Below are 25284 nucleotides of genomic sequence, written 5' to 3' on the forward strand. Positions count from 1 at the left end.
GTAGTTGTGTGAACATTAGTCTTTTGACTAACTTTACGCAAATTAAACATAATGAGATATCTTATATGAGGAAAATATTTATTAAATTTTTATATTTGTGATATTTTTTAAATAAATTATCTTTATACTTTTGGATGTTTCAACTCAAATCAATTATAATTATAATTAAGGATATTAATGATATAATAATCAATTCCATGATAACTTTATAAGGTATATATTACATAAATTGTAAAAACTGACTAGTGCTTTGACTTTCTATGCTCTACTTTTTTATGTTTTAACTTAATGATTAATAATAGAATAATCATTTTACATTAAATAAAACATTAAATAAAAATTAATTTTAGATAAAATAATAATAATTAGTCATTATTTTAAATAAATTAAATATTATTTTAAAATTAAAATAATTATCAGTATTTAAATAATTTTTATTATTAATAAATATTTTATAAATGAATATAATTAGTTATCAATGTTTAAGCTATTGGTTAGTTAATTAAATACCAATTTAAAAAATATTTATTTATAATAAAAATTATTTTAGATACAATAATTTTGTTGTCTTTAAAATACTATCTAATTTAGTCAATATAATAATTAATTATTTTTTATCTATAAAAAAATTTATTTAATAATTTTATTATAGTTATGAATACTTTATTATGTATATTACATAAAATTGTAAAAAATTGACCAGTATTTTGATTTTTTATATTTGACTCTATGTTTCAACTCAAACAAACTCTAAAAAAATATTAATAATAATTATTTCATAATTACTTAATTATATATGTTACATAAATGATAAAAGCTACTTAGTGTCTTGGTATTTATGTTTTAACTTAAATGAATTCTAAAGATTAATGATAAAATTGCATGAGTTTGTAAGGCACATAACTCCCTTAATAGATAGATGGTGTAATTATGTGACATTTGTTTATCATATAGTTTTAGATTATTTTGAAGAAGGTTTCACTTCTAATAATGACATAATGTTTGATTACATATAATTGATGATAATAAAAAAATATATTTTTATTTTGCCTATATACTTATTTTTATATATGTGCTTGTTGCCATGATCTTATTTGATATAAGAGTATACTTTATATATATATATATATATATATATATATTTTAAAAATTTATGGACTTTTTAATTATTGTGAGGCTAAAAGTTTATGTATTATAAAGTTTTATAGTTTCCAATTAGTAGGATAGAAAATGGAGCGTTACAGCATTAAAACGTTGGCAAATTCTTTCTCCACCATATCAATTTTAACCTCCACCATATCAATTTTTTAAATTTCCAAAACTATCCTCCTGCACCATATCAATTTTTTAACCTCCACCAAATCAATTTTTTAAATTTCCAAAACTACCCTTATTCCAAATTAAAAAATCTAAAATAATAATTATAATTGAGAAATAAAAAAATACATGCTGGAAAAAAATTCTGAACACAAAACTAAAAATACATTCTAGATAAAAAATTTCAAAATTCAAAAATATGTTTGGAAAATTGAAATCCAAAATATTTCAGATAAAAATTTCAAAAATAATTTTTCCATTTTTGTGTAAGGTTATTTTCGTCATTTAAAATGAGTATTTTTGTCATTTTTAGAGTTGATTGGGTGCATGCTGAAATTGATATGGTGGAGGAAGAAATTACCTAAAACGTTAGATCAAAACGTTGACCACAAATTCCAAGAACATTAAAATATTAGGTCAATAACGATGACTACAAATTCCAAATTCCAATATCATATATTGGTACACAAAATTTTGTAAAATACTAATCTACAATTAACATTTTTATTTACTCGAAAATTACACATTCACAGATATTTACATTTCATATTTTATTATTATTCATAAATTGATAATTAAATAATTAAATAATTAAATTTTTACCATGTTGAGCAAAAAGACGGAAGCTAAGGTGTTATTACGTTCAAATTGTGTCAATTTAAAGTTAATTTTTAAAGTGAAAGTTATATAATTTAGTGTCAAAGAGATAATAATAGTGTCGATTTTATAATGGATTAAGTCAACGTTTTTTAAATAAATAAAATAAATAAATAAAATCTTGTCAAAAAAATGTATTTTTTTAGAGGGTTTACTCCACAGATAGAAGATAGGGTTTGACCCATGTTAAATAAGAAAACAAAAACTTAGTTTAAAAATTTATTTAAAGTGACTATCTATATCAATCAAAAATCAAAATTCATTATATATTTTGAATTGAATTCAAAAATCCAAATTCAATATATCATTGTAATGGTAATCATAAATCATAATCTAATATAAATCTAAATCTAAATCTTAGTTTTAAATTCCTATCTAATTTTTCATTTTAATCATTTTTTTCTATAAATTAATCTTTGTGTGAACTACGTCAACACTATCTTTATGTTAATTAATGTTAATCTTACTTCAATGTTTACTTTTTTGTGTCACTTTAAAACTTATTCATTATATTTATGTTTTATTTTTCAATTTTTAGTATCATGTTAAGCTTTGTAGGCGTGACCCACTCTATTAACATATTATATTAAAGTAGGATGAAGCTATTTTGCGATAGTTAATTATTATGTGAAAAAAAAAATCTTATATTTTTTTTCATAAGGTTCACTTTTTGTTTCCTACTAAAAAATTTAGAGAGTTCAACCTAATCAATTATTGAGTTACTAAAATATTTTTAAAAGTATTAAAAATACTATTAAAAATAAATAACTTTACAACACGAATACAAAATTGGGTAAGGAATTAGAACCCAGACAATTATTACCTTTAATTTTGTTAATTATTATTTTTTACCCTCATACTTATTATATATTTTATGACTAAATTTATTATTATAAAAGATATAATTATTATAAAAGAAAATTTAATATTATATGTATTTTTATTTTTATAAACGTTCTTTTATTCTTCTTATGTATTTTTCGATTTCGTATAATATTTAAGTTATAAAATTTTGGATTTTATATTTATTTTTGCATGTGAAGGATTCAAAATTTAAAATCAACTTGTTTACGTTTGACCATAACCCTTATTCTATTGTTATAATCATGTTGTTTAACTTCATGTTTGTTCTAACGTCTTCCAATATTGTATTTAGGTTTTCATGTTGCTTTCATTTTCATTTTCGTTTATCTTTAACCAACAAAGTCACTTGTTATGTTAATTACAAAACTACATCATTTAATATTAACACAAATATGTAAAAATAATTAAACAAGATGACAGGACAAAAATAAGATTAGATTACTCAATTAACAAAAAAATTAAACCATACAAACTCAATTAAAAAATATATAATTTTTTAATACTCATTAAACCAATAAAATTTAATAGAAACTCAATTAAAAATATCTAAATTTATCAACAGTTTAAAATTTAATTAAGCCTACAAAATATTTGTGATATCTTTTAACTTTATTATTCTTATTATTATCGCATAAAAAAACATGTTTGATTTACAGAAATAATTTAGATAATAATTTATTTCTATATTTATATATAAGTTTTAGAATTATGAATGTTGCATTTAACCCATTCTCTATTTTTATACGTTATCATAACTTATTTTAATTTTTAAAATTATATTAAATATCATATTAATATTATTATTATTTATTTAATTTAGAGAAAATATTTAAAATGGTAATCTGTTATTACTTATATATTTAACACATTTTTTTCATTTTTCTCTATGTACACAATTAACAATTTGTGAATTCTAGATTGAAAATGAATCAAGTTTACTGTTTTAGTTATAAATTGCATTGGCAAAATTTTTATTTTTTGTTTGTTACTTATATTGACACAAAGATCACTCTAACCTAAAAAGTTTAGATCCCAAGTATATTAAAGTATGGAAAATTTATCATATACTAATAAGATTTTGAATTTATGGATTTGATAATTTTTATGAGACACCTACCTAATTTTTTTTTATAGTTTTTGGAAATAAAATTAGTAACATTTAACTCCGTATAATGAAAAAATTAATCAAGATTATATTTAAATCACATAATAATTTTTCCAATTATTATGCTTCGATGCGATTAACTTCACAAATAACCCATGAGAACAACCATTATTCATTTTCTTCACAACATGAACGCTAAAAAATATACATTTGACATTTATAATAATATAATAATACTTTTAAATTAAAAAATAAAATATTAATTTATCATGGTGTAAAGTTGTGTTTTCACCACAGAGGTATTAATATATCAAAATCCAATAAATTATACAAGATTCTATTATTCGCAGAGGTGTTAATATATCAAATCCAATAAATTATACAAGATTCTATTATTGGAATCTTGAAGAGATAATTAAGGAAAACATTTATTTAATACTTATATACTTATTTTAAAAATTGTATATTGAAAATGCTTAAAAATGTGTTAAGAGAGAGAATGTGTCAACATAGTTACATATTACTATCAGATTATGAAGTTTGGGACACGTTTCTTATATGAAGTATCCATATCAAACACACGTACTAGACACTAATACGTGTACGACATTCATAAAATACATATCGATTAAATGTTCAATTATTATTATTTTTTTAATTTCTAACAATTCTAACCCTTTGAGAATTTAGCATACCAGATACTTAGTGGTTTGGTATGATTGGAATAACTAACAAAGGTTGAGCCTTCTCCAAGGTTAGTCCAAAACTTTCATCCATATTGATATCCTGTGGTTGAATCCCACCCTCAAGCTCCCAATGAAAGGAATGGATGAACAATCCCAACATCAAGAACACCAACCTTATGGCCAAAGACAATCCAGGGCATATTCTCCTCCCACCCCCAAAAGGAGTTAGCTCAAAACTTCTTCCTCTAAAGTCAATTTCTGACCCCAGGAATCTCTCAGGCCAAAACAAAGCAGGCTTGTCCCACAAATTAGGGTCCCTCCCTATGGCCCACACATTAACCAACACTTGTGCACCCTTTGGAATTGTGTGGCCATGCATCTCCAATTCCTCTTCAGCTTCTCTAGGCAGTAAAAGTGGTGCTGGAGGGTGCAGCCTGAAAGTCTCCTTCAATATTGCTTGCAAATAAGGGAGTTTGGGTATGTGTGACTCTTCCACAATCTTACCTTTTCCAACACACTTCTCCAACTCTTCTTTTGCCTTTGACATAACATTTGGGTTGCGAAGTAACTCAGCCATGCCCCATTCTACTGTGGTTGTTACGGTATCAGTTCCTGCCGCAAACAAGTCCTGACAAACACAAAACACACGTTTTGATGTCATTATATATGGATTTTTTATCATTATGGAACTTTTTTTTTTTACCAAAATAGAGTCGTTGTAAAAAAAAATTATAAATTTGGGAGAAGTCATATCAACTTGGCACAACTTCATATGTAGAAGTCGTGTCAAGTTGGTACGACTTTACCACATCAATCTGAAGTTGTGTCAACTTGACACGACTTCTACCATATCAACCTGAAGTCGTACCAAACTGCAGTTTGGGTCCATCATGTTTTTTATTTTCTTTAATACCATTTCCATTAAAAACATAAATTTACAATAATAAAATAAAATAAAAATAAAAATAAATAAAATATTAATTTATTGAAATGTGAGATATGTGTTTTAGGATTTCATTTAATATTTTTTTTAAAGTAACATGGAAGAATAGGATAAGAAAAAATAAGAATTTTTAAAGTTACGATATTTTGACAACCATTATCTAAAATTAAATCACACACATTAATCTTATTGAACATATAGGAAAGCTTAATTAGAGAAAAAAAAGTGCAGAAAAGGGAAATACCAGTGACAAACGTTGAATCTTGACTATGTTCATCTCTTGAGAAGTATGTTGTGGAGCATTGTTGAGCATGACCTCCAACATGTCATTTTTGGTGCAGTAACCAGCATCATCTTTTCTCAGTTCCAACCTTTTGTGAATCAAGCACTTGAAGATGTTCAAAAGCTTCCAAAAGTAGGTTCCTGTGCGTCTTCTGATGCCATGAGGGTCAACCACCTTCAACACTGGGAAACAATCAGCCAAATTTGGCCTTCCAATCTCTTTCATGATGTTGGTCACCAACTCCTTCATCTCCCCTGCTTTTTCAGCAGACTCAATGAAATCCTCTGAGTAGACTGTGTTCGACAACAAATTTATTGCTGTCTTGAAAGCCAACCTTCCAATTCATGGTGTCAGAAAACATGGCTCAAATACAGAAACAGATTGAACATGAAAAGAGAAGATATATAGTTGATATTAACAGGCTGTTTCTGTGAGGTGCTGTAGTTTTTGTTTGGAGTGTTGTCTACTATATGTTATTTGTGGAAGATAGTATAAGGTTACTATACTTGGAACCCTAAACCCTAAACCCTAAACCCTAAAGTATAACCGAGATATTTGAAAAGGAAGTATTTTTCTTAAGGTAATGATATATTGACAATTCGTATTTTTTATACAACTATATTATAATTTTTAATATTATTATTTTAATTTTTTCATATCATTTAAAGGGAATGATATTGACAACTCCAATATTTTATACAACCACATTACAACTACCAATACTATTATTTTAATATTTTTCATATCATTTAAGATTACACTAGAAGAAAATCATCAAATAGAAACCAATTTTTAGAGACAAAAATAATTAGTTACAATAGTAACTAAATTAGAGACGATTTTAGAAACTAAAAAAATGGTTTCTAAATTAGTTTCTATTATTGTTAAATGGTTTTTTTTACTACCAAATTTAGAATCTAAATAATTGGTAGTTAAAACCTTGATTGCTAATTAGATGTCAATTTAGAAACTAATCTAGAAACCATTTTTTTAGTTTTTTAAATGGTCTCTAATTTAGTTATTATTGCAACTAATTATTTTGATCCTAAAGATTGATTTCTATTTAATGATTTTCTTGTAGTGGTAATGATACATTGACAACTTCAATATTCTATACAACCAACCACATTACAACTCCAGTATTATTATTTTAATATTTTTTCATATCATTTAATTATAAATTTATTATTTATTATATATATTTATTTCTAAATTCATCACATCCAGAATATTATATAACTCTATAAATTTTCAAACTATCATTTTCCATCATTTAAATTCAAACTTGTCTTTTATTATATATATTTATATTTATTTTTAAATCTGTCACGTCATTGGATAAAAAATGTATGGTTTTTCTTTTTCCTAACTAATAATAACTAATTGTGTGCGTCTAATATACATACAAACCTTCCAATATCCACAGGTTCACCCTTCAAGCTGCTATGGTGAATGTCACTGTAAAGTTCTTGAATCTTCTTGCTTCTGAGTTCCTGAGTGGCGTCCAAGTTCTTGCTGGAGAACAAGAGGCCATTGCAGATTTTCCTGAGGTCTCTCCACTGGTGTGAAACTGGGATGAAGGAAAAGCTGAATTGGTGATGGTTGGCACCTCTCATTGCATCAGGGACCTTCCTGTTTGAGAGGAACTGATCATGGGTTTGGAGCACCCCTTTGGCTGTCTCTGCAGAGGACATGACGATGGTGGTGACTTGGCCCAGTTTGAGGGTCATTATTGAGCCATGAGTCTTGGCCAGGGTGGCCAGGGTCTGGTGGGGCTTGCCACCCAGTTGGAAGAGGTTTCCCACAAGGGGAAGACCTTTAGGGCCTGGTGGAAGGTTTCGTTTGGTTTTGTTTGGAGTGAGGAGTGAAGTGAGGGCTCTCAGAAAGATGATAATGGTGAAGAGAAAGAACACTGCTGTGAAAGGGAGAAATAATGTTGAGTTGGTGTCCATCTCTTGTGTCTGTGAGCAGATTCAGTGAAGATAGCAGAATAGAATAAGTGTATAATTCAGTTCTGATTCATTGCTTTTGAATATATATATATATATATATATATATATATATATATATATATATATATAGTGTTAAAGGTGTAGGGTGTATATATATTTCCTAAGAAAATACTTCCAAAACTCGTAGAGTTATATATAACTCTTAATTACAATTTTTAAAGTTGTATATAATTATTATGTAAAGAGTTTAGAAATAAATATATATGATAAATAATAAATTTAAAATTAAATGATATAAAAAAATATTAAAATAATATTATAATAAATATGAGTTGTAAATTTATTATTATAATACAAAATATATTTTAGGGTGTTTTGGACCAGGAAACAACAGTTAATAAAAAAGGAAAGAAAAAAAGAGGGAATATAAGGATGTTTAAATTAACCAAAATTGTGTGTATTGCACTACAGATAAGGTCCTAACATTGACATCTTATCCTTATCCGTGGAGGGATATCCCTGGCCATTCACATTTCTAAGGGAAGATTCTCTTATTTGAAAAATAGATGGAGATGCATATCAAATTTATGTAGTAGGAATACATTACAAGAAAATCATTAAATATAAATAATTTTTAAAAACTAAAATAATTAGTTACAATAGTAACTAAATTAAATATTATTTTAGAAACTAAATTTGTATGTAATATCTATTTACATACGGAATAAAATTCGTATGTAATGTTGATTTTACATACAGATTTTAATCCGTATGTAATGTTGATTTTACATACGGATTTTGATCCTATGTAATAATCTGTATATAAATCGCGTTTTTTTAGTAGAAATCATTTAACAATAATATAAACTAATTTAGAAACCAAATATTTATTTAATCCTTAAAATAGTCTCTAATTTAGTCACTATAACAACTAATTATTTTTTATCTCTAAAATTTGTTTCTATTTCATGATTTTTTTATAGTGATAAAGATTAATGTTTCAGAAGAGACGTAAGAAAGCTTTAACTACATGCATTTAAACATTGAAGTTAGGTGCACATTTATTTGTGTTTTATGAAAAGATAATATAAAAAAGTTTTAAAAATAGGTAAAGAGGTAATACTTGTTTTAATTACTGTGGGAAAATCAGATTTAGGGTTACTTATTTCATGAAGGGAATACGTGTGCTAATAAGTTGACTAATTTATGATTTATTCATAGATAATCATTTCAGTGATATAATAGGCTTCCATCTATTCTGTTTCTTAGAATTCTTTATGAATAAGTATAGTCTATTTATGTATCGTTTTTGTTAACATATATTTTTGGTTTAGTTCCCCCATATTTTTGTATTTTTTTAACAATATTTTTTCATGTGATGACAGATGATTGTTGTTACTTGAGGTGTCAACCTAACTGAGATATCAAGTTGCATAGTGATACTTAATATGAAAACTTTTATATAAAAATGACTAGAGGTATGGGATTCTCCCAATATCAACTATGAAGAAAACGAGGATGTTCAGTTGAGAGTTATCACCCTCACGCGATAGTATGAGTCATTCACCATGAAAAATAGTGAGATTATCTCCAACATGTTTGGAAGAATTTAGGTTCTTTTAAAAGTTTTTTAAAGGCATAAATCAATACCCCATGTGAGCTCTTGTGAATCTAAAAAATGCATAGAATATATCCTCGAAATCGTGATTAAAATGAGGTCTTAATTTACCGGTCAAATTTACTTCAAAGTAGACTCGAATAAGATACAAGAAAAATTGGGGCTTTAAAAGCTCTAGACAAGGAGAATGATGTCCAGAACAAGCACATGCTTAGATGCAAGAGTCAATGCAATAAAAAAAATTCAAAAAAAGAAGAAGGTTAACTTAAAAAAAAAAAGAAAAAGGATAAAGACAATTTAAAGTTAATTTGCCATAATACAGAAGATCAGAAAACATAAGGGCAAAGTGTCCTAGGATTAAGACCAAAAAACAAGTTTAAGAAGAAAAAATGATGATCATTGAGAAGTCTCAAACTTTTGACCATACACTGAATTGGCAAATTTATGTCTTAAAGACATATATCAGAACCATTATGTGTCCAATAAATGTTACAGTAACCATTTAGCATATTAAAAACAAAAATCTACCCACACAATAAAAAAAAATCTTTCTAAATGATTTTGATCATGTGAGCCTGATGAATATTTTGGTATCAGAATAATAATTCTTAAATACAAAAAAAAAGTAACTTTACATTTCCTATTGAGCATATCCACTTGATTAACATTCTTAAACTTATGGAAAGAAGGTAAGAACATGGTTATTCATTTCTATTACTTCCTAACTCAAACTCCTAGTTCAATTCTTGTTAATTATAATCAAATATTAATTGTTTAATTATGGTGTGTACAAAAGCATGCATGTTTATCACTGTACTTATTAAATATGGTGTAGGTAGGGACCATAAAATTGGTTTAAAGCCTTCTTCTAATGTGTTTACTTTATTTAATTCGTTTGTGTTTTTGTTTTTTTTTTCACTAAATCGACTTGATAATTTTTCTTTTCTTGATTTATCCTCTCCCTCAAAAGGGTATGGAAAAGAAAAGAAAAAAGAAAAAATGAAAATTGAAAAGTTTGGATTAAAAGGGTGTGAAAAAGGAAAGAAGAAAAAAAGAAAGAAAAAGAGTGAAAAAGTGAAAAATTTGTAATTGATATTATATTTAAAAAGTATTTTTTTAATAAATTTTAGAAATACAAATTAAAGGTAACAAATTTTAAATTAAATAAGAATTTAAAAATAAAATAAAAAAGTATTTATATATTAAAAAATTATATATTTTCTTCTTTTATAATGAGCAAATCTAAAGAGAGACTTAATGACTTGATCAAAACTAACATGAATGTGTGAGCTTTTTATAAAATTTGTTTATGTAAGTTCTTAAATGAGTAATTTTCTTAAAAAAGTTAGGGATTTGAATAAATCGTTAGTGAGTTGACTTCATTAAAAAAAAATATTATTTAATTGACTTATTTTTTTTATAACAGTCATTTTAATGATAATTTTTATTTTTTAAACTCATCATTTAAGTGGTTATTTATATATTTTTTTTATGAAGTAGCCACTTAAATAATGGCTTTGATTTTTTCAAAAGTTTTAAAAATTTATGGACTTTTTAATTATTGTGACGGTAAAAGTTTATGTATTAGGATAGAAAATCGAGTGTTACAATATTGACCACAAATTCCAAGAAAATTAAAATATTAGGTCAATAACGATGACCACAAATTCCAATATCATATATAATGGCTTAAAAAATATTAATATACAAAATTTTGTAAAATACTAATCTACAATTAATATTTTTATTTACTCGAAAATTACACATTCACATATATTTACATTTCATATTTTATTATTATTCATAAATTGATAATTAAATAATTAATTTTTTACCATAATAACTAACAAAATTTGATCAAAAGTTAGCAAAAAGGGACGTTATTACATTCAAATTGTGTTGATAAAAAACTAATTTTTAAAAGGTAAAAGTTATATAAGTTAGTGTTGACTTTAAAATGAGACAATAGTATGTTGATTTTTAAAGTGTTTAAATCAACGCTTATGGAATAAAAAAAATAAAACCTTTTTGCATGAGTTTAGCTTACGCTTTAGTTAAAAATATTTGCACTGAATAATTATCATAATTCTTGTAGTGAATAAAAAACAATCTTAAATTTTTTCCATAAGGTTCACTTTTTGTTTTTTTACTAAAAATAGAAATAAGAAAACATATCTATTAGAGAGTTCAACCAACATAATCAATTATTGAGTTACTAAAATACTTAAAAAGTATTAAAAATAATTTTGAAAGAAATAACTTTTCAACACTTTATTTTGAATTCAAAGTTGGGTAAGGAATTAGAGTCCAATAATATTTAAGACGATTATTACCTATTAGATCACTCAGTTAAAAAAAAATTAAACAATGCAAACTCAATTAAAAATATAGATTTTTTAATACTCATTAAACCAATAAAATTTAATAGAAACTCAATTAAAAATATCTAAATTTATCAACGATTTAAAATTTAATTAAGCCTAAAAAATATTTGCGATATCTTTTAATTTTATCTTTCTTATTATTATCACTTAAAAAAACATGATTTAAGTTCTTATTATTATCACTCAAAAAATATGATTTTTTTTTATAAAAATTTTCATGTTAGGTATCATTATGCAACTTGACATCTCAACTAGGCTGACACCTCACCTCAAGTAACAATAATCATCTGTCATCACATGAAAAAAAAATACTATTAAAAAAAAACAAAAAAACATTATTTAAATTCTTATTATTATCACATGTTTGATTTAGAGAAATAATTCAGATAATAATTATCTCTATATTTATATATATATATATATATATATGTAAGTTTTAGAATTATGAATGTTGCATTTAACCCATTCTCTATTTTTATACGTTATCATAACTTATTTTGATTTTAAAAATTATATTAAATATCATATTAATATTATTATTTTATTTAATTTAGAGAAAATATTTAAAAGGGTAATCTGTTATTACTTATATATTTAACACATTTTTCTCTATGTACACAAGTTGCTCTGTTTTACTCTTGATCTCTATGTACACAATTAACAATTTGTGAATTCTAGATTGAAAAATTGTTTCCTTGGTACGAAAATTTAGGTTTGGGTTAAAAAATAATCTCATTTAGAGTTTTGTAAAAATAAATGTTATTTATTATAAATGAATAAAGTTTACTGTTTTAGTTATAAATTGCATTGGCAAAAATTTTATTTTTTGTTTGTTTGTTACCTTATATTGACACAAGATGACTGTAACCTAAAAAATTTAGATCCTTAAGTATATTAAAGTATGAAAATTTTATCATATACTAATACTAGATGAGTTTGAATTTATGGATTTGATAATTTTTATGAGACAACTACTTAATTTTTTTAGTTTTTAGAAATAAAATTAGTAACATTTAACTCCGTATTATTTAAAATTAAATCACATAATAATTTCTCCAATTATTATGTTCCAAAAGATGCGATTAACTTTACAAATAACCATGAGAGGAAATATTATTCATTTTCTTCACACCATGAACCCTAAAAAAATATACATTTGACAATTATAATAATATAATAATACTTTTAAATTAAAAAATAAAATAAAAATGAATAAAATACTAATTTATCCTAGTGTAAAGTGTGTGTTTTCACTGTTGAAGGTGTTAATATTTCAAAATCCAATAAATTATACAAAATTCTATTATTAGAATCTTGAAGAGATAATTAAGGAAAACATTTATTTAACACTTATATACTTATTTTAAAAATTGTATATTGAGAATAGTTAAAAGTGCGTTGAGAGAGAGTGTGTCAACATACTACTATCAGATTATGAAGTTTGGGACACGTTTCTTATATGAAGTATCCATATCAAACATACGTACCAGACACTAATACGTGTACGACATTCATAAAATACATATCGATAAAATGTTCAATTGTTTTTTTTTTAAAATTTCTGACAATTCTAACACTTTGAGAATTTAGCATACCAGATAACTATTAGTTTGGTGTGATTGGAATAACTAACAAAGGTTGAGCCTTCTCCAAGGTTAGTCCAAAACTTTCATCCATGTTGATATCCTGTGGTTGAATCCCACCCTCAAGCTCCCAATGAAAGGAATGGATGAACAATCCCAACATCAAGAACACCAACCTTATGGCCAAAGACAATCCAGGGCATATTCTCCTCCCACCCCCAAAAGGAGTTAGCTCAAAACTTCTTCCTCTAAAGTCAATTTCTGATCCCAGGAATCTCTCAGGCCAAAACAAAGCAGGCTTGTCCCACAAATTAGGGTCCCTCCCTATGGCCCACACATTAACCAACACTTGTGCACCCTTTGGAATTGTGTGGCCATGCATCTCCAATTCCTCTTCAGCTTCTCTAGGCAGTAAAAGTGGCACTGCAGGGTGCAGTCTGAAAGTCTCCTTCACTATTGCTTGCAAATAATGGAGTTTGGGTATGTGTGACTCTTCCACAATCTTACCTTTTCCAACACACTTCTCCAACTCTTCTTTTGCCTTTGACATAACATTTGGGTTGCGAAGTAACTCAGCCATGCCCCATTCTACTGTGGTTGTTACTGTATCAGTTCCTGCCGCAAACAAATCCTGACAACACATTATACGTATTTAATTTGATAATGATGTGTGAATAACAACTGCTAGTATATAATCTGTTTATTCATGATACTAATAAAAAGTACTTTTTGTCATTTCATTGACAAAGAAAACTACAATTCTAAACAAATAGATGAAATTGTAGAGTGATTGAATGTATCAGTTCTCAATCACCATAATGTTCAGATCTTTTACATTTGTATTGACAAAACATAATATCCTTTAGGATTACAAAACTTGTCAGCATATATGACTTTCACATGCAGTTTGGGTCCACCTTGTTTTTCATTTCATTTTCTTGATGTCATTTTCACTACCAATCCAATGTTCATGTGAAGGTAAGGCAAACCATTGGTTAAAAAATATCAGAAAAATCATCACCAAGCATGATTTGTATAATGATTGATTTGACAGATTAATTTAAAACTTATATTAAAAATAATTAGTAATTATATTAACTAATTTAGATATTAATTAAAGATTAAAAAATTATTAATATATAAATTTGTTTCTATTATCAATAAAAATTTATAAAATAGTTTCTAAATTAATATTTAAATTAGTTATTGAATTTTAGTTATTAATATTTTAAATTCTAAATTGATATTTAAAATATTAAAAAAGACTAATTTATAATATAAAGTAGTAAGTAGTAAAAATCTTGGTAGTTAAAGATTATATATTAATTTCAAAATTATTTTATAAACTTTTATTATTAATAAAAAATACTTTAGATATCAATAATTTTTTTTAATTTATAAAATGATCTTTAATTTAGTCAAATAATAACTAATTATTTTAGTATTTAAAATTTGTTTTTATTTAATAATTTTTTTGTAATATTATTTATATAAAAACTAATTTATTAAAAAATTCAATTTAAATTTGTTCAACTTGTGGACGTGTACAAGTTAATTCTAATTTACGAATAAAAATATTTTATTATTTTTCTTGTATTTATCATAAAACTATAGTACAGACATGTCTCATTTTTTTCTCAAAAAGGAAACCTTTGGTATGATTTTTCAATCAAATTTTATGTTTTATTTTATTAAATGCATCACTTATTAAAAAAGAAAACATTAAATATGATTGCAGAGTATTACAACAGTACTGCAGATGAAAAAGTTGTCTATATATATATATAAAAGTTGTCTTCATATATTTATTATGATAAAACATATGCATATTCATTCAATATTTTCTTCTGCAGATGAAAAAGTAACATGGATTGAACATTTAGGAAAGCTTAATTAGAGAAAAAAAAAGTGCAGAAAAGGGAAATACCAGTGACAAACGTTGAATCTTAACTATGTTCATCTCTTGAGAAGTGTGTTGTGGAGCATTGTTGAGCATGACCTCCAACATGTCATTTTTGGTGCAGTAACCAGCATCATCTTTTCTCTGTTCCAACCTTTTGTTAATCAAGCACTTGAAGATGTTCAAAAGCTTCCAAAAGTAGGTTCCTGTGCGTCTTCTGATGCCATGAGGGTCAACCACCTTCAACACTGGGAAACAATCAGCCAAATTTGGCCTTCCAACCTCTTTCATGATGTTGGCCACCAACTCCTTCATCTCCCCTGCTTTTTCAGCAGACTGAATGAAATCCTCTGAGAAGACTGTGTTAGACAACAGATTTATTGTTGTCTTGAAAGCCAACCTTCCAATTCATCGTATCAGAAAACATGGTTCAGAGACAGAAACAGATTCAACATAATAATACAGTTGGTATTAACATGAAAAACCTCACAAAAAGTAAAACTGAGGCACTAGAAAAGAAAGCATTTTTCCTAACTAGTTGTGTGTGTTGTACATGCAAACCTTCTGGTGGTTTTTCTTTTTCTGATTAATGTAATTCTTTCATCAAGTTGAAGTTTGGTTTGGTCAAGATTAGTATTTTTAGTAATTGTTTGAAAGGGATTATGTTATCATGTGGCTTCTTTGTATAAAGTTGAATCACCAATTGCTGATAAGAAAGAACATGCAAACCTTCCAATATTCACAGGTTCACCCTTCAAGCTGCTATGGTGAATCTCACTGTAAAGTTCTTGAATCTTCTTGCTTCTGAGTTCCTGAGTGGCGTCCAAGTTCTTGCTGGAGAACAAGAGGCCATTGCAGATTTTCCTGAGGTCTCTCCACTGGTGTGAAACTGGGATGAAGGAAAAGCTGAATTGGTGATGGTTGGCACCTCTCATTGCATCAGGGACCTTCCTGTTTGAGAGGAACTGATCATGGGTTTGGAGCACCCCTTTGGCTGTCTCTGCAGAGGACATGACGATGGTGGTGACTTGGCCCAGTTTGAGGGTCATTATTGAGCCATGAGTCTTGGCCAGGGTGGCCAGGGTCTGGTGGGGCTTTGCACCCAGTTGGAAGAGGTTTCCCACAAGGGGAAGACCTTTAGGGCCTGGTGGAAGGTTTCGTTTGGTTTTGTTTGGAGTGAGGAGTGAAGTGAGGGCTCTCAGAAAGGTGATAATGGTGAAGAGAAAGAACACTACTGTGAAAGGGAGAAATAATGTTGAGTTGGTGTCCATCTCTTGTGTCTGTCTAAGAGAGAGGGAGGAGCAGATCCAGTCAAGATAGCAGAATAAGTGTATAATTCAGATCTGATTCGTTCCTTTTTTAGTATATATATATAATTAGGGTTTATGATATAGGATATACATATTATATTTCAGGTGAAAATGATAGTTTGAAAATTTTTAGATTTGTATACAACTCTTACAACTTTGAGTTAACTCAAAATATGGATTGTTAATGGATCTTTACCCAATTTCAAGAAAAAGTTAAATACACTATTTTAGGGTGTTTTAGAGAAGAAAAGACAGTTAGTAGAAAAGGAAGGGAAAAAGAGAGGAATATAACCAAAAATGGTGTGAATTGCAGATGTGGTACTTAGAGATAAGGTCCTAACATTGACATCTTGTCGTGGAGCCATTCACATTTCTAAGGGAAGATTTCTCTTATTGGAAAGATAATGGAGATGTATATCAAATTTATGTACTACATATGGTACACAGAGATTAATGTTGCAGAAGAGACGTAAGAAAACTTCAACTACATACATTTAAACATTGAAGTTAGGTGCACATTTATTTGTGTTTTATGAAAAATGATGTAAAAAAGTTTGGCAAATGTGATTTGATACTTATTGTTGTATACAATTTTTATCGGTGAATTTAGATATAAATATATATAATAAAAGGTAAATTTATAATTAAATGATATAAAATAAATTAAAATAATAGTATTGATGGTTGTATAAAAAATATGAGTTGTCAATATATTATTACAAATTAAAAATGACTAAAGAGATATGAGATTCTTCCAAGATCAACTACGAAGAAAATGATGATGTTTAGTTGAGGGTAGTCACCCTCACACGTTAGTATGAGTCATTCATTATAAAAAATAGTAAGATTTTCTATAACATATTTGAAAGAATTTAGATTTTTTAATTAAAAACTTTAGGACAAAATTTTTTTAAGACATAAATCAATCCCGCGAGTTGAAAAAACTCACATGGAATGAACTCTTGAAAATCTTAAAAATGCATGGGTGTATTCCAACATTGTGATCAAAGTGAGATTTTAACAATGTGTGACAAATGTCTACTTCAAAATATAGTCAAATAGAAGAAAAATTAGGGTTTTAAAATTTCTATAAAAACACATGCTTAGATACAAGAATCAATACAATATTTTTTTTTTTAAAAAAAATTAACTTTTAAAAACAGGACGAAGAAAAAAAAGTTTAAGAAGAAAAAATGATGATCATTGAGAAGTCTCAAACTTTTGACCATAAACTCAATAGGCAAATTTATGTATAAAAGACATATGTCAGAATCATTATGTGCCCAATAAATGTTAGAGTAACCATTTATTATATTAAAAACAAAAATGTACCCACACAATAAAAAAAAAAACTTTCTAAATGATTTTGATGATATGAGCTCATGAAATATTTTGGCATCACAATAATAATTCTTACTTTGCAAAAAAAAGTAACTCTACCTTTCCTATTGACCATCTCCACTTGATTAACATTCTTAAACTTATGGAAAGAAGGTAAGAACATGGTTATTCATTTCTATTACTTCCTAACTCATATTCCTAATTCAAACTTCTTGTTATAATAAAATGTTAATTGTTTAATTATGTTTATCACTAGACCTATTAAATATGGTGTAGGGACCATAAAATTGGTTTTAAAGCCTTCTTCTAATGTGTTTAGTTTATTTCATTGGTTTGTGTTGTTTGTTTTTTCCACTAAATTGATTTGTTTATTTTTCTTTTCTTTATTTTTCCTCTCCCTCAAAAGGGTATGGAAAAGAAAAGAAAAGAATTTTTTTTTTGAAAAGTTTGGATTAAAAGGGTGTGGAAAAGGAAAGAAAAGAAAAAATAAAAAATAAAATTTGAAAAGTTTGGAATAAAAGGGTATGAAAAAGGAAAGAAAAAAAAAGAAAAAAGAGTGAAAAACTGAAAAATTTGTAATTGATTTGATTGATATTATATTTAAAAAATATTTTTTAATAAATTTTAGAAATACAAATTAAAAGTAACAAATTTTAAATTAAACAAGAATTTAAAAATAAAATAAAAAGTATTTAAATATTAAAAATTATATATTTTTTCTCTTATAATGAGCAAATCTAAAGAGAGACTTAATGACTTGATCAAAACTAACATGAATATGTGAGCTTTTTATCAAATTTGTTTTTGTAAATTCTTGAAATGAGTAATTTTCTTAAAAAAGTTAGGGATTTGAATAAATCGTTAGTGAGTTGACTTCATTATAAAAAAATTTATTATTTAATTAACTTATTTTTTTTATAAAAGTCATTTTAATGATAATTTTTATTTTTTAAGTCATCATTTAGGTAGTTATTTATATTTTTTTTATGAAGTAGCCACTTAAATAATGGCTTTGATTCTTTCAATGAAATTTTGACAAAAAAATTTAATCAGTGTATTATATATATATATATATTGTATTAATTATATAGGTGTAACTGATACTTTAGAATATAAAAGTAGTGTATAAAGTAATTATTAATATAAATAAAAGAAAAGTATTGATTGAATAATTAAAATTTGTAGATTTATATATATATATATATATATATATTACAATTTAAATATCATGTTACATATATAATTTAAAAAAAAATGTAATTAGTTGTTTTTATGATAATTTTTCAATTATTTTTTTAATTAGGAATTATGTGATTGAAGAGAATTTTTATTGCGTAATTTAAAGAATAAAATAACAATAACAATAAATTATGGTAAACAATTTAAAAAAATATGTTTTTTAACTAATAGTAAAACATAAATTGATTGAAAATAGTGCATAACTAATTATTAATATATAAATTAAAAATTATTGATGTATAAAACAGGAAATAATTAATTTTATATTATTTTAATGTTTTAAAACATTAATTATACTTCTATAATTAATATATAAAACTTAAAATCATCACTTAAATAACGATTTCATTAAAATAAATAAATTTACATTTTAAAAGTAATAACTTGAATTAAAAGTGACCATTTATTTATTTATAGTAAAATAGTTTATCCTAACACATTATCTTTTAAGAAAATTATCCATTTGTTAAAAAAAAAACCAATATGTGACCATTCTTCTATTCTCTTTCTATTCATTTTCCCATAAATGCAATTTTGACTTCTCTCTTATTTTTAGCTTTCAATATAATATCTTTATTACATTTTGTGTATTATTTTAAATTATTATTCGTTAATCGAAATTTTGAGAATTTTAAATTATTACTAATTATATTGCTAAAAGTATACAAAAAAAAAAGCTAATGCCAAATTAACACGTAATATCTACATTCTAATTTTGTGTGTGATTTTTTTTTCTTCAAAAGCTTGTTTCTCTCATTTATTATTAATTGGAGTATTTATTATTTATAAGAATGGAGAAAAAAAATAAATATCTTTGTAACTAAATCTGAGGAAAAGGAAGAGAGAGAGAAAAAAAAATCAATTTTCTTTTCCTTCGTTTTCCGAGAAAAAGGAAGAAAACGTTGAGAAACACAGAAACAAACACAGATCCGCGAATTCGAGCGTTGCAGCATTCGTTCGTTCGTTTGTTCATTGATTGATCAATCGATTGATCGATTCTGATTCATACGAAAATGGGTTTGCGATGTTGAAGTGTGGGTTGAAATACGCGATGGAAAGGGAAAAGTGGAAGGAGAATTGCAATGGCAATGGCAACAGCAACGGCAATGGATACTATTACGATAGGTTTGTGTGTGATTATTACGACGGAGAGGTACAGAGCGAAGAACGGAGTCCGGCGAAGCCTTCTTCGCTGTCTTCTTCGCCTCCCAGAGTTGGATACATTGAACACTATGTTTCAAAATTTGATACCTTGGTTGGTGTTGCTATCAAGTATGGTGTTGAGGTACTTTTTATTATTATTATTATTTTAATTCAATTTTATCTTTTTTTTTTTTTTTAATTTTGTAGTTTCTGCTCTGTATCAGCTTGGTTCTGATGGTTTAAGTGCACGCGCGTGTGTTTACCCTCTTTGGGAAGTTGATGATTAGAGGTTAGGGTATGAGTCAAATTCATGCAAGGGGGAATTTGATGATCAAAGGGTGTCATTTTTTTTTTGATGATTAAAAGGTACCGTGTGAGTCAGATTCACGCAAAGGGGAATTTAGTGATGAGAGAGGGTCGCTGATGAGTGAAATTCATGCCAGCGGGAATTTGATGATGAAATGGTGCTATATGCAGGAGGGAATCGTATGATGAAATGGTACCATAAATGAGTCAAATTCACGCAATTTTGTGTGTGGCGTGTGATGTGGGTGCAGCCTATGTTTGATATGATATGACAAAACTTAGATAGATTTTTTTTAGGTTCTTTCGATGTTGTTTTGTAATCAGAATTGCTCTTTGATTGGTAACGTATCTTGACTTTTTATGCAACGCTTTGTTATTTGGATTATCTAGTTCAAATTTCAATTCTGATTAGAAACTGTACATGGGGATATTGAATCTAGGATTTGCGGACGGACATGATAAGATCTCCTTTTGAGATGTTTTAGTTGGAATCATCATTTGTGTGTGGAAAAATTTAAATGACAGGAAATTTGGGGCACAACTAAGAGGAAGAGATACTATTAATAATGGTGAAAACTCAAATTGTTTTCTGTTTTTAAATGGTTGTAGGATTTTTTGTTGTATTTTTATTATTTCCTTGTCGATTTCATTGGTTAGTCGGTTCCGACCTTTTCTCCAGCACCACTTTTGGTGGGAGCACTGTGCTGAATTTTATTTTTCTAAGTTTTTTCTTTAATCAATTTGAATTGTGCAATGAAGTGTAATTTCTTCACCTCTATTTTATTTGGAAAATTGTAGGTTGCAGATGTCAAAAAGTTGAATAACCTTGTTACAGACCATCAAATGTTTGCTCTTAAAACTCTCCACATTCCGCTACCTGGAAGGCATCCTCCATCTCCTTGTTTATCAAATGGTTCCAGTACTCCTGGGTATGTTTATATTTGTTGGATCAAGGAAAAGCATTAAATACGAGAAACTAGGTCTTAGGGAGCATTTGGTGAACAGATTAGGCAGGGACAACATGTAGGTCATGTTCTATGTTTGGTGTACTTTAAAAAGAGTACAGTATAGGACATAATTTTAAGTCATTTGGTATATTTTGGTTCCACTCAAAGGGTGGAGTCAAGGAGAATGTAACAAAACGTCCATTATGTTTTATTTGTGTGTCAAATGCTGCCTCATAATTTTTGGTGTTACTGAAATATTTGAGAAAAGTATCTTGTATACAACAAAAGGGAGGGGGTGGGGGAGGAATTTCTGATTTCTTACCTTATAAGAGCTTTCATAGTGGAGTTTGATATTTTGGGCATGCTTCTTGTTAAAATAGCTTGCTGCAGAGTAATTTATTGTGCTTCGGTTAAGTGCATATGTTGGGCATGCTTGTACAGACTGACAAGAAAATGAAGGTGAATGTGGGAAACTGAGAATGCATCTAGAATGAAATTCAATGCTATAGTTTTTAGATTGTATTCTGTCATTGTAAAACCATTTTTATGCTGTCATCGAGCAAAATTAAATCCTTAGCTTTGTTCCATCACTAGTTCAGTTTGTTTAGTTTCTTGTATCTATAATATCATTGAGATTGCTGTTATTCCTTTATTCTGCTCTGTTATCATATCAACACTATTTATCATGTTTTTTTCTTCCTTTATGTGTGGCGCCTTTGTTTTCTTCCATCATATGACTGTGTACTCGCTTCTAGATAATTAATATGGATGAATCCTGCATACTCGTTTTAAAGATTTTGTGATTTTGATAACTGTGAATTCACCTGTATGAGAATCTGTTTTCTGATGGATGCTTAAGAATAAATTATGGCAATGGTTGTGGCAATCACGGTTGCTTATAATGCAGTGTAAAATGTGTTTGTAATGTTAAGGGGTCTTAGGAAATTGACATGGTGGGTAATATTGTTCATCATAGTGTTGAAATTGGTTCTGGTAGTTGAAGATATATTTCTCTGTTTCTTAAATGCTGCTTTTTTTTTCTAACTTGCTATTTAAGAATTGCATTTTAACTTAATTATACTGTAATTCGGTATCCTCTGGGCCTTGTTATGAATTTTACCTGTCATTTGTATCAATTTCTTACCATATGAAATTCTGTGAACAGGAATTGGGCTCATGTGGAAATTTCAGAAGAAATTTTAATTAAAAAATAGATCTATAATATGCACTATTTGTGTTTGTTTCAATATTCTATTTTATATTATTACTACTGTGTGATTTCTTTCCCATTAGCATTTAAATCACTTAAGGCCATGAATGTTGTCACTTCAGATATGGTAATTCAGATCAAAGTTCTCCTACTCACGCACTCCATGATCTGCTTGATTCATTCCAATCCCTGAAAATAAAGTCATCTGACCGGAAGGTCTCACCAGCCATGAGCTCATTCCAGGGTTACTATGGACTAAAAGGGTCCTCAAGTCCCTCAGAAGATGGTTTCCCCAGAAACACACCTATGTCTGACAGACCACTCAGTAGTCATCGGAAATCTAAAAGCTTGGTCAATGTAATTTTGGAAGAGATTATGGAAAAATCAAATGATGCATCAGCTGCAATAATCGGGGAAGTTGACTCCGGTAAATGTAATTACAAACTTGTCCAGAGACGTCAGAAATCTGTAGCTGACTTTAGCAGGATACCAGAGTTGCTTCTAAGGGAGGATAATAACAGCACTGGTGTTCTTCCTACAAGAACTGGAAAGGGCTTAGCTCTGAGACAGAAAGCAGCTAGCCGAACCACATTGGCAACTGATTCTGAACAAAATGGTTTGAATCCTGTGGCAATGGGTATGGGGGATGCTACACTAAATGAAGGTTCATCTAGGGTGAGGAAATCATCAAGTACTTCCTGTTTACAGGATCAAGATAACAGTGGCTCCTCATCCATTTGGCCAACCGCAATGTGGAATTTGAAACCAGATTTGCAGTCCCTCTCAACTGCATCCATTGGAAAATCAATCTTTGATGGCTTGCCCAAACCAACAACTGGTCGAAAAAATAAAGCTGCACTTGATTAATGTATAGTATCCATATCAAACACAATTTTGACCCTGTTTGAGAGGTTATGGAATCATTAGCTGCTACACCAGTGGGTAGATTGGAGGAAGTAAAACAATGTAGAAAGAACATAACATACAAAAAAAATAATCAAACATCACATTTTATTTCTTTGAATAGGGGCATTATTTTTATGCCAGAAAATACTTCAATTTATTTATTTTTTCAAATATCTTGGCTGCCTATTGTCCATATTAAAAGGAAATACAGGATTGAAAGGATCAGATTTCCCAACCTTAGGCTTCATATAATCATTTTTAGTTATAGTGATTTTGGCCACACACAGATTGGCTAATGTACAAGTTTGGAAAGGCTCTTTCTTCCTACACAGTAAGAATCTTGGCCTGCATCTCCCAAAAAATGAAATGATCAAGTTGTTCCTAAGTTTTTTTTAAAATTTAGACTGCTGTTTCTTACAAAATGTTTATCTGTTCCCTGACAATCAATTCCAAAAAGAATTCAACAACCCTTCCAGGAAAACCTATTAAAGACAGAGAATTCAACACCTTTTCAGAAAACTTATCCCTTCGGGAAAATCATTTTGAGATGGAAGAGCATTCCAGAAGCCATTAAAGAGTGTAAAGCAGTTTCAAAACATATAATCTGAAACCTATTTGAATATTCTACAAGGGATTATCCTTTAGAATGGACAATTTTACTATTTCAGAGTAGGCGTTTTGAAGTTACATAATGAAAATTCTAGAGTATACTAGAATTCATTATGAAATTCTTAGCCTGGAAGATTGTTGAGTTCATTGTGGCTAGAGTTCTGAATGTTTATGAAGATGGGAAATAGAAAGCTAAATAAGGAGGGTATGGTGTTGAATATTGAAGGGGGAGTGGAGGCTGTGGTAATGAAGGTTGTTGTTGTGTGTTGGATTTGTCTTGCAAGCTGCTCTTCATTGCTTCTTCTGCCATTGGAGCAAGCTCAAGGTAAAAATTCTTGTTGCTGTAAAAATGTACAAGAGTATATAAAGGAAAACTGTGATTGGACTGAGTTTTCTCTGCATGCAAGAAGAATTTGAATTATGTAAATCCCCATAATTAGACTTCTGTTAACAATCTCCATTTGGGAAAGATAAAATGTGACTCAAATATTTTTCCAGGAATTCATGTTCATCATTCTAAGGTGAACAATTGTTTTTTTTATACTTTCATAATTTCTTCTTCTACCTCACTTATATAGTTTTCGAAGACATTATCTGAGATGTAAAAATAAGTTTCGAATTACAAATACATTTTGAATGATTTTTTTTAAAATGCATCCTCTTTCGTTTCAAGATGCATAATCTCGAATAACATTTATGACTATTCATTCTAAAACATTCTTTAAGTAAGATATATTTTTCTAGAATGTATATAGAGTGTGTAATCTAAACTTTTAATATAGTTTGGATAACATTTTCTGAAAAATAAAGATTTTAATATATTATTTTTGTTACTTCACTGAAATGTTGACGAGGTGGAACATAATATCTATGAATTATGTAAAATTATACATTCCATAATGGAATGGATTGTGTGATTGAAAATATATTTTCAATTTCAGAAATGTATTCAGATTGCATAATTTGTATATATTTTTGGAT

General features: G+C 27.6%; 3 protein-coding genes across 3 annotated transcripts; 1 reads left to right on the forward strand and 2 right to left on the reverse strand.

Annotated features, from left to right (window-relative positions):
• Positions 1–4443: 4443 nt before the first annotated feature.
• LOC137806013 (geraniol 8-hydroxylase-like) lies at positions 4444–7885 on the reverse strand. The gene is made up of 3 exons (XM_068605887.1): positions 7266–7885; positions 5817–6189; positions 4444–5257 (listed from the first exon to the last, which is right to left on the reverse strand). The coding sequence occupies exons 1-3, from the start codon at positions 7805–7807 to the stop codon at positions 4646–4648; spliced, it is 1527 nt and encodes a 508-aa protein (XP_068461988.1). The 5' UTR covers positions 7808–7885; the 3' UTR covers positions 4444–4645.
• A 5449-nt stretch (positions 7886–13334) lies between these two features.
• Positions 13335–16889, reverse strand: LOC137806014 (geraniol 8-hydroxylase-like). Its single transcript, XM_068605888.1, has 3 exons — positions 16022–16889; positions 15320–15692; positions 13335–14023 (listed from the first exon to the last, which is right to left on the reverse strand). The coding sequence occupies exons 1-3, from the start codon at positions 16561–16563 to the stop codon at positions 13415–13417; spliced, it is 1524 nt and encodes a 507-aa protein (XP_068461989.1). The 5' UTR covers positions 16564–16889; the 3' UTR covers positions 13335–13414.
• Positions 16890–19998: 3109 nt separating this feature from the next.
• On the forward strand, positions 19999–23839 carry LOC137806015 (uncharacterized). Its single transcript, XM_068605889.1, has 3 exons — positions 19999–20467; positions 21430–21560; positions 22911–23839. Exons 1-3 carry the CDS (start codon positions 20207–20209, stop codon positions 23653–23655), a joined length of 1137 nt encoding a protein of 378 aa, XP_068461990.1. The 5' UTR covers positions 19999–20206; the 3' UTR covers positions 23656–23839.
• The last annotated feature ends 1445 nt before the right edge of the window (positions 23840–25284 follow it).

This window comes from Phaseolus vulgaris, chromosome 3, assembly GCF_000499845.2.
Source record: "Phaseolus vulgaris cultivar G19833 chromosome 3, P. vulgaris v2.0, whole genome shotgun sequence".
Classification (NCBI taxonomy): Eukaryota; Viridiplantae; Streptophyta; class Magnoliopsida; order Fabales; family Fabaceae; genus Phaseolus; species Phaseolus vulgaris.

Excerpts from the sequence above, each read along its gene's own strand:
- LOC137806013 (XM_068605887.1), bottom strand. The coding sequence starts at position 7,807 with ATGGACACCAACTCAACATTATTTCTCCCTTTCACAGCAGTGTTCTTT. Across the intron at positions 6,190-7,265 it reads GAACCTGTGGATATTGGAAG|GTTGGCTTTCAAGACAGCAA; the intron begins GTTTGTATGTAT and ends ATGAATTGGAAG. Across the intron at positions 5,258-5,816 it reads AGATTCAACGTTTGTCACTG|GACTTGTTTGCGGCAGGAAC; the intron begins GTATTTCCCTTT and ends TGTGTTTGTCAG.
- LOC137806014 (XM_068605888.1), bottom strand. The coding sequence starts at position 16,563 with ATGGACACCAACTCAACATTATTTCTCCCTTTCACAGTAGTGTTCTTT. Across the intron at positions 15,693-16,021 it reads GAACCTGTGAATATTGGAAG|GTTGGCTTTCAAGACAACAA; the intron begins GTTTGCATGTTC and ends ATGAATTGGAAG. Across the intron at positions 14,024-15,319 it reads AGATTCAACGTTTGTCACTG|GATTTGTTTGCGGCAGGAAC; the intron begins GTATTTCCCTTT and ends ATGTGTTGTCAG.
- LOC137806015 (XM_068605889.1), top strand. The coding sequence starts at position 20,207 with ATGTTGAAGTGTGGGTTGAAATACGCGATGGAAAGGGAAAAGTGGAAG. Across the intron at positions 20,468-21,429 it reads CTATCAAGTATGGTGTTGAG|GTTGCAGATGTCAAAAAGTT; the intron begins GTACTTTTTATT and ends GGAAAATTGTAG. Across the intron at positions 21,561-22,910 it reads AATGGTTCCAGTACTCCTGG|ATATGGTAATTCAGATCAAA; the intron begins GTATGTTTATAT and ends TTGTCACTTCAG.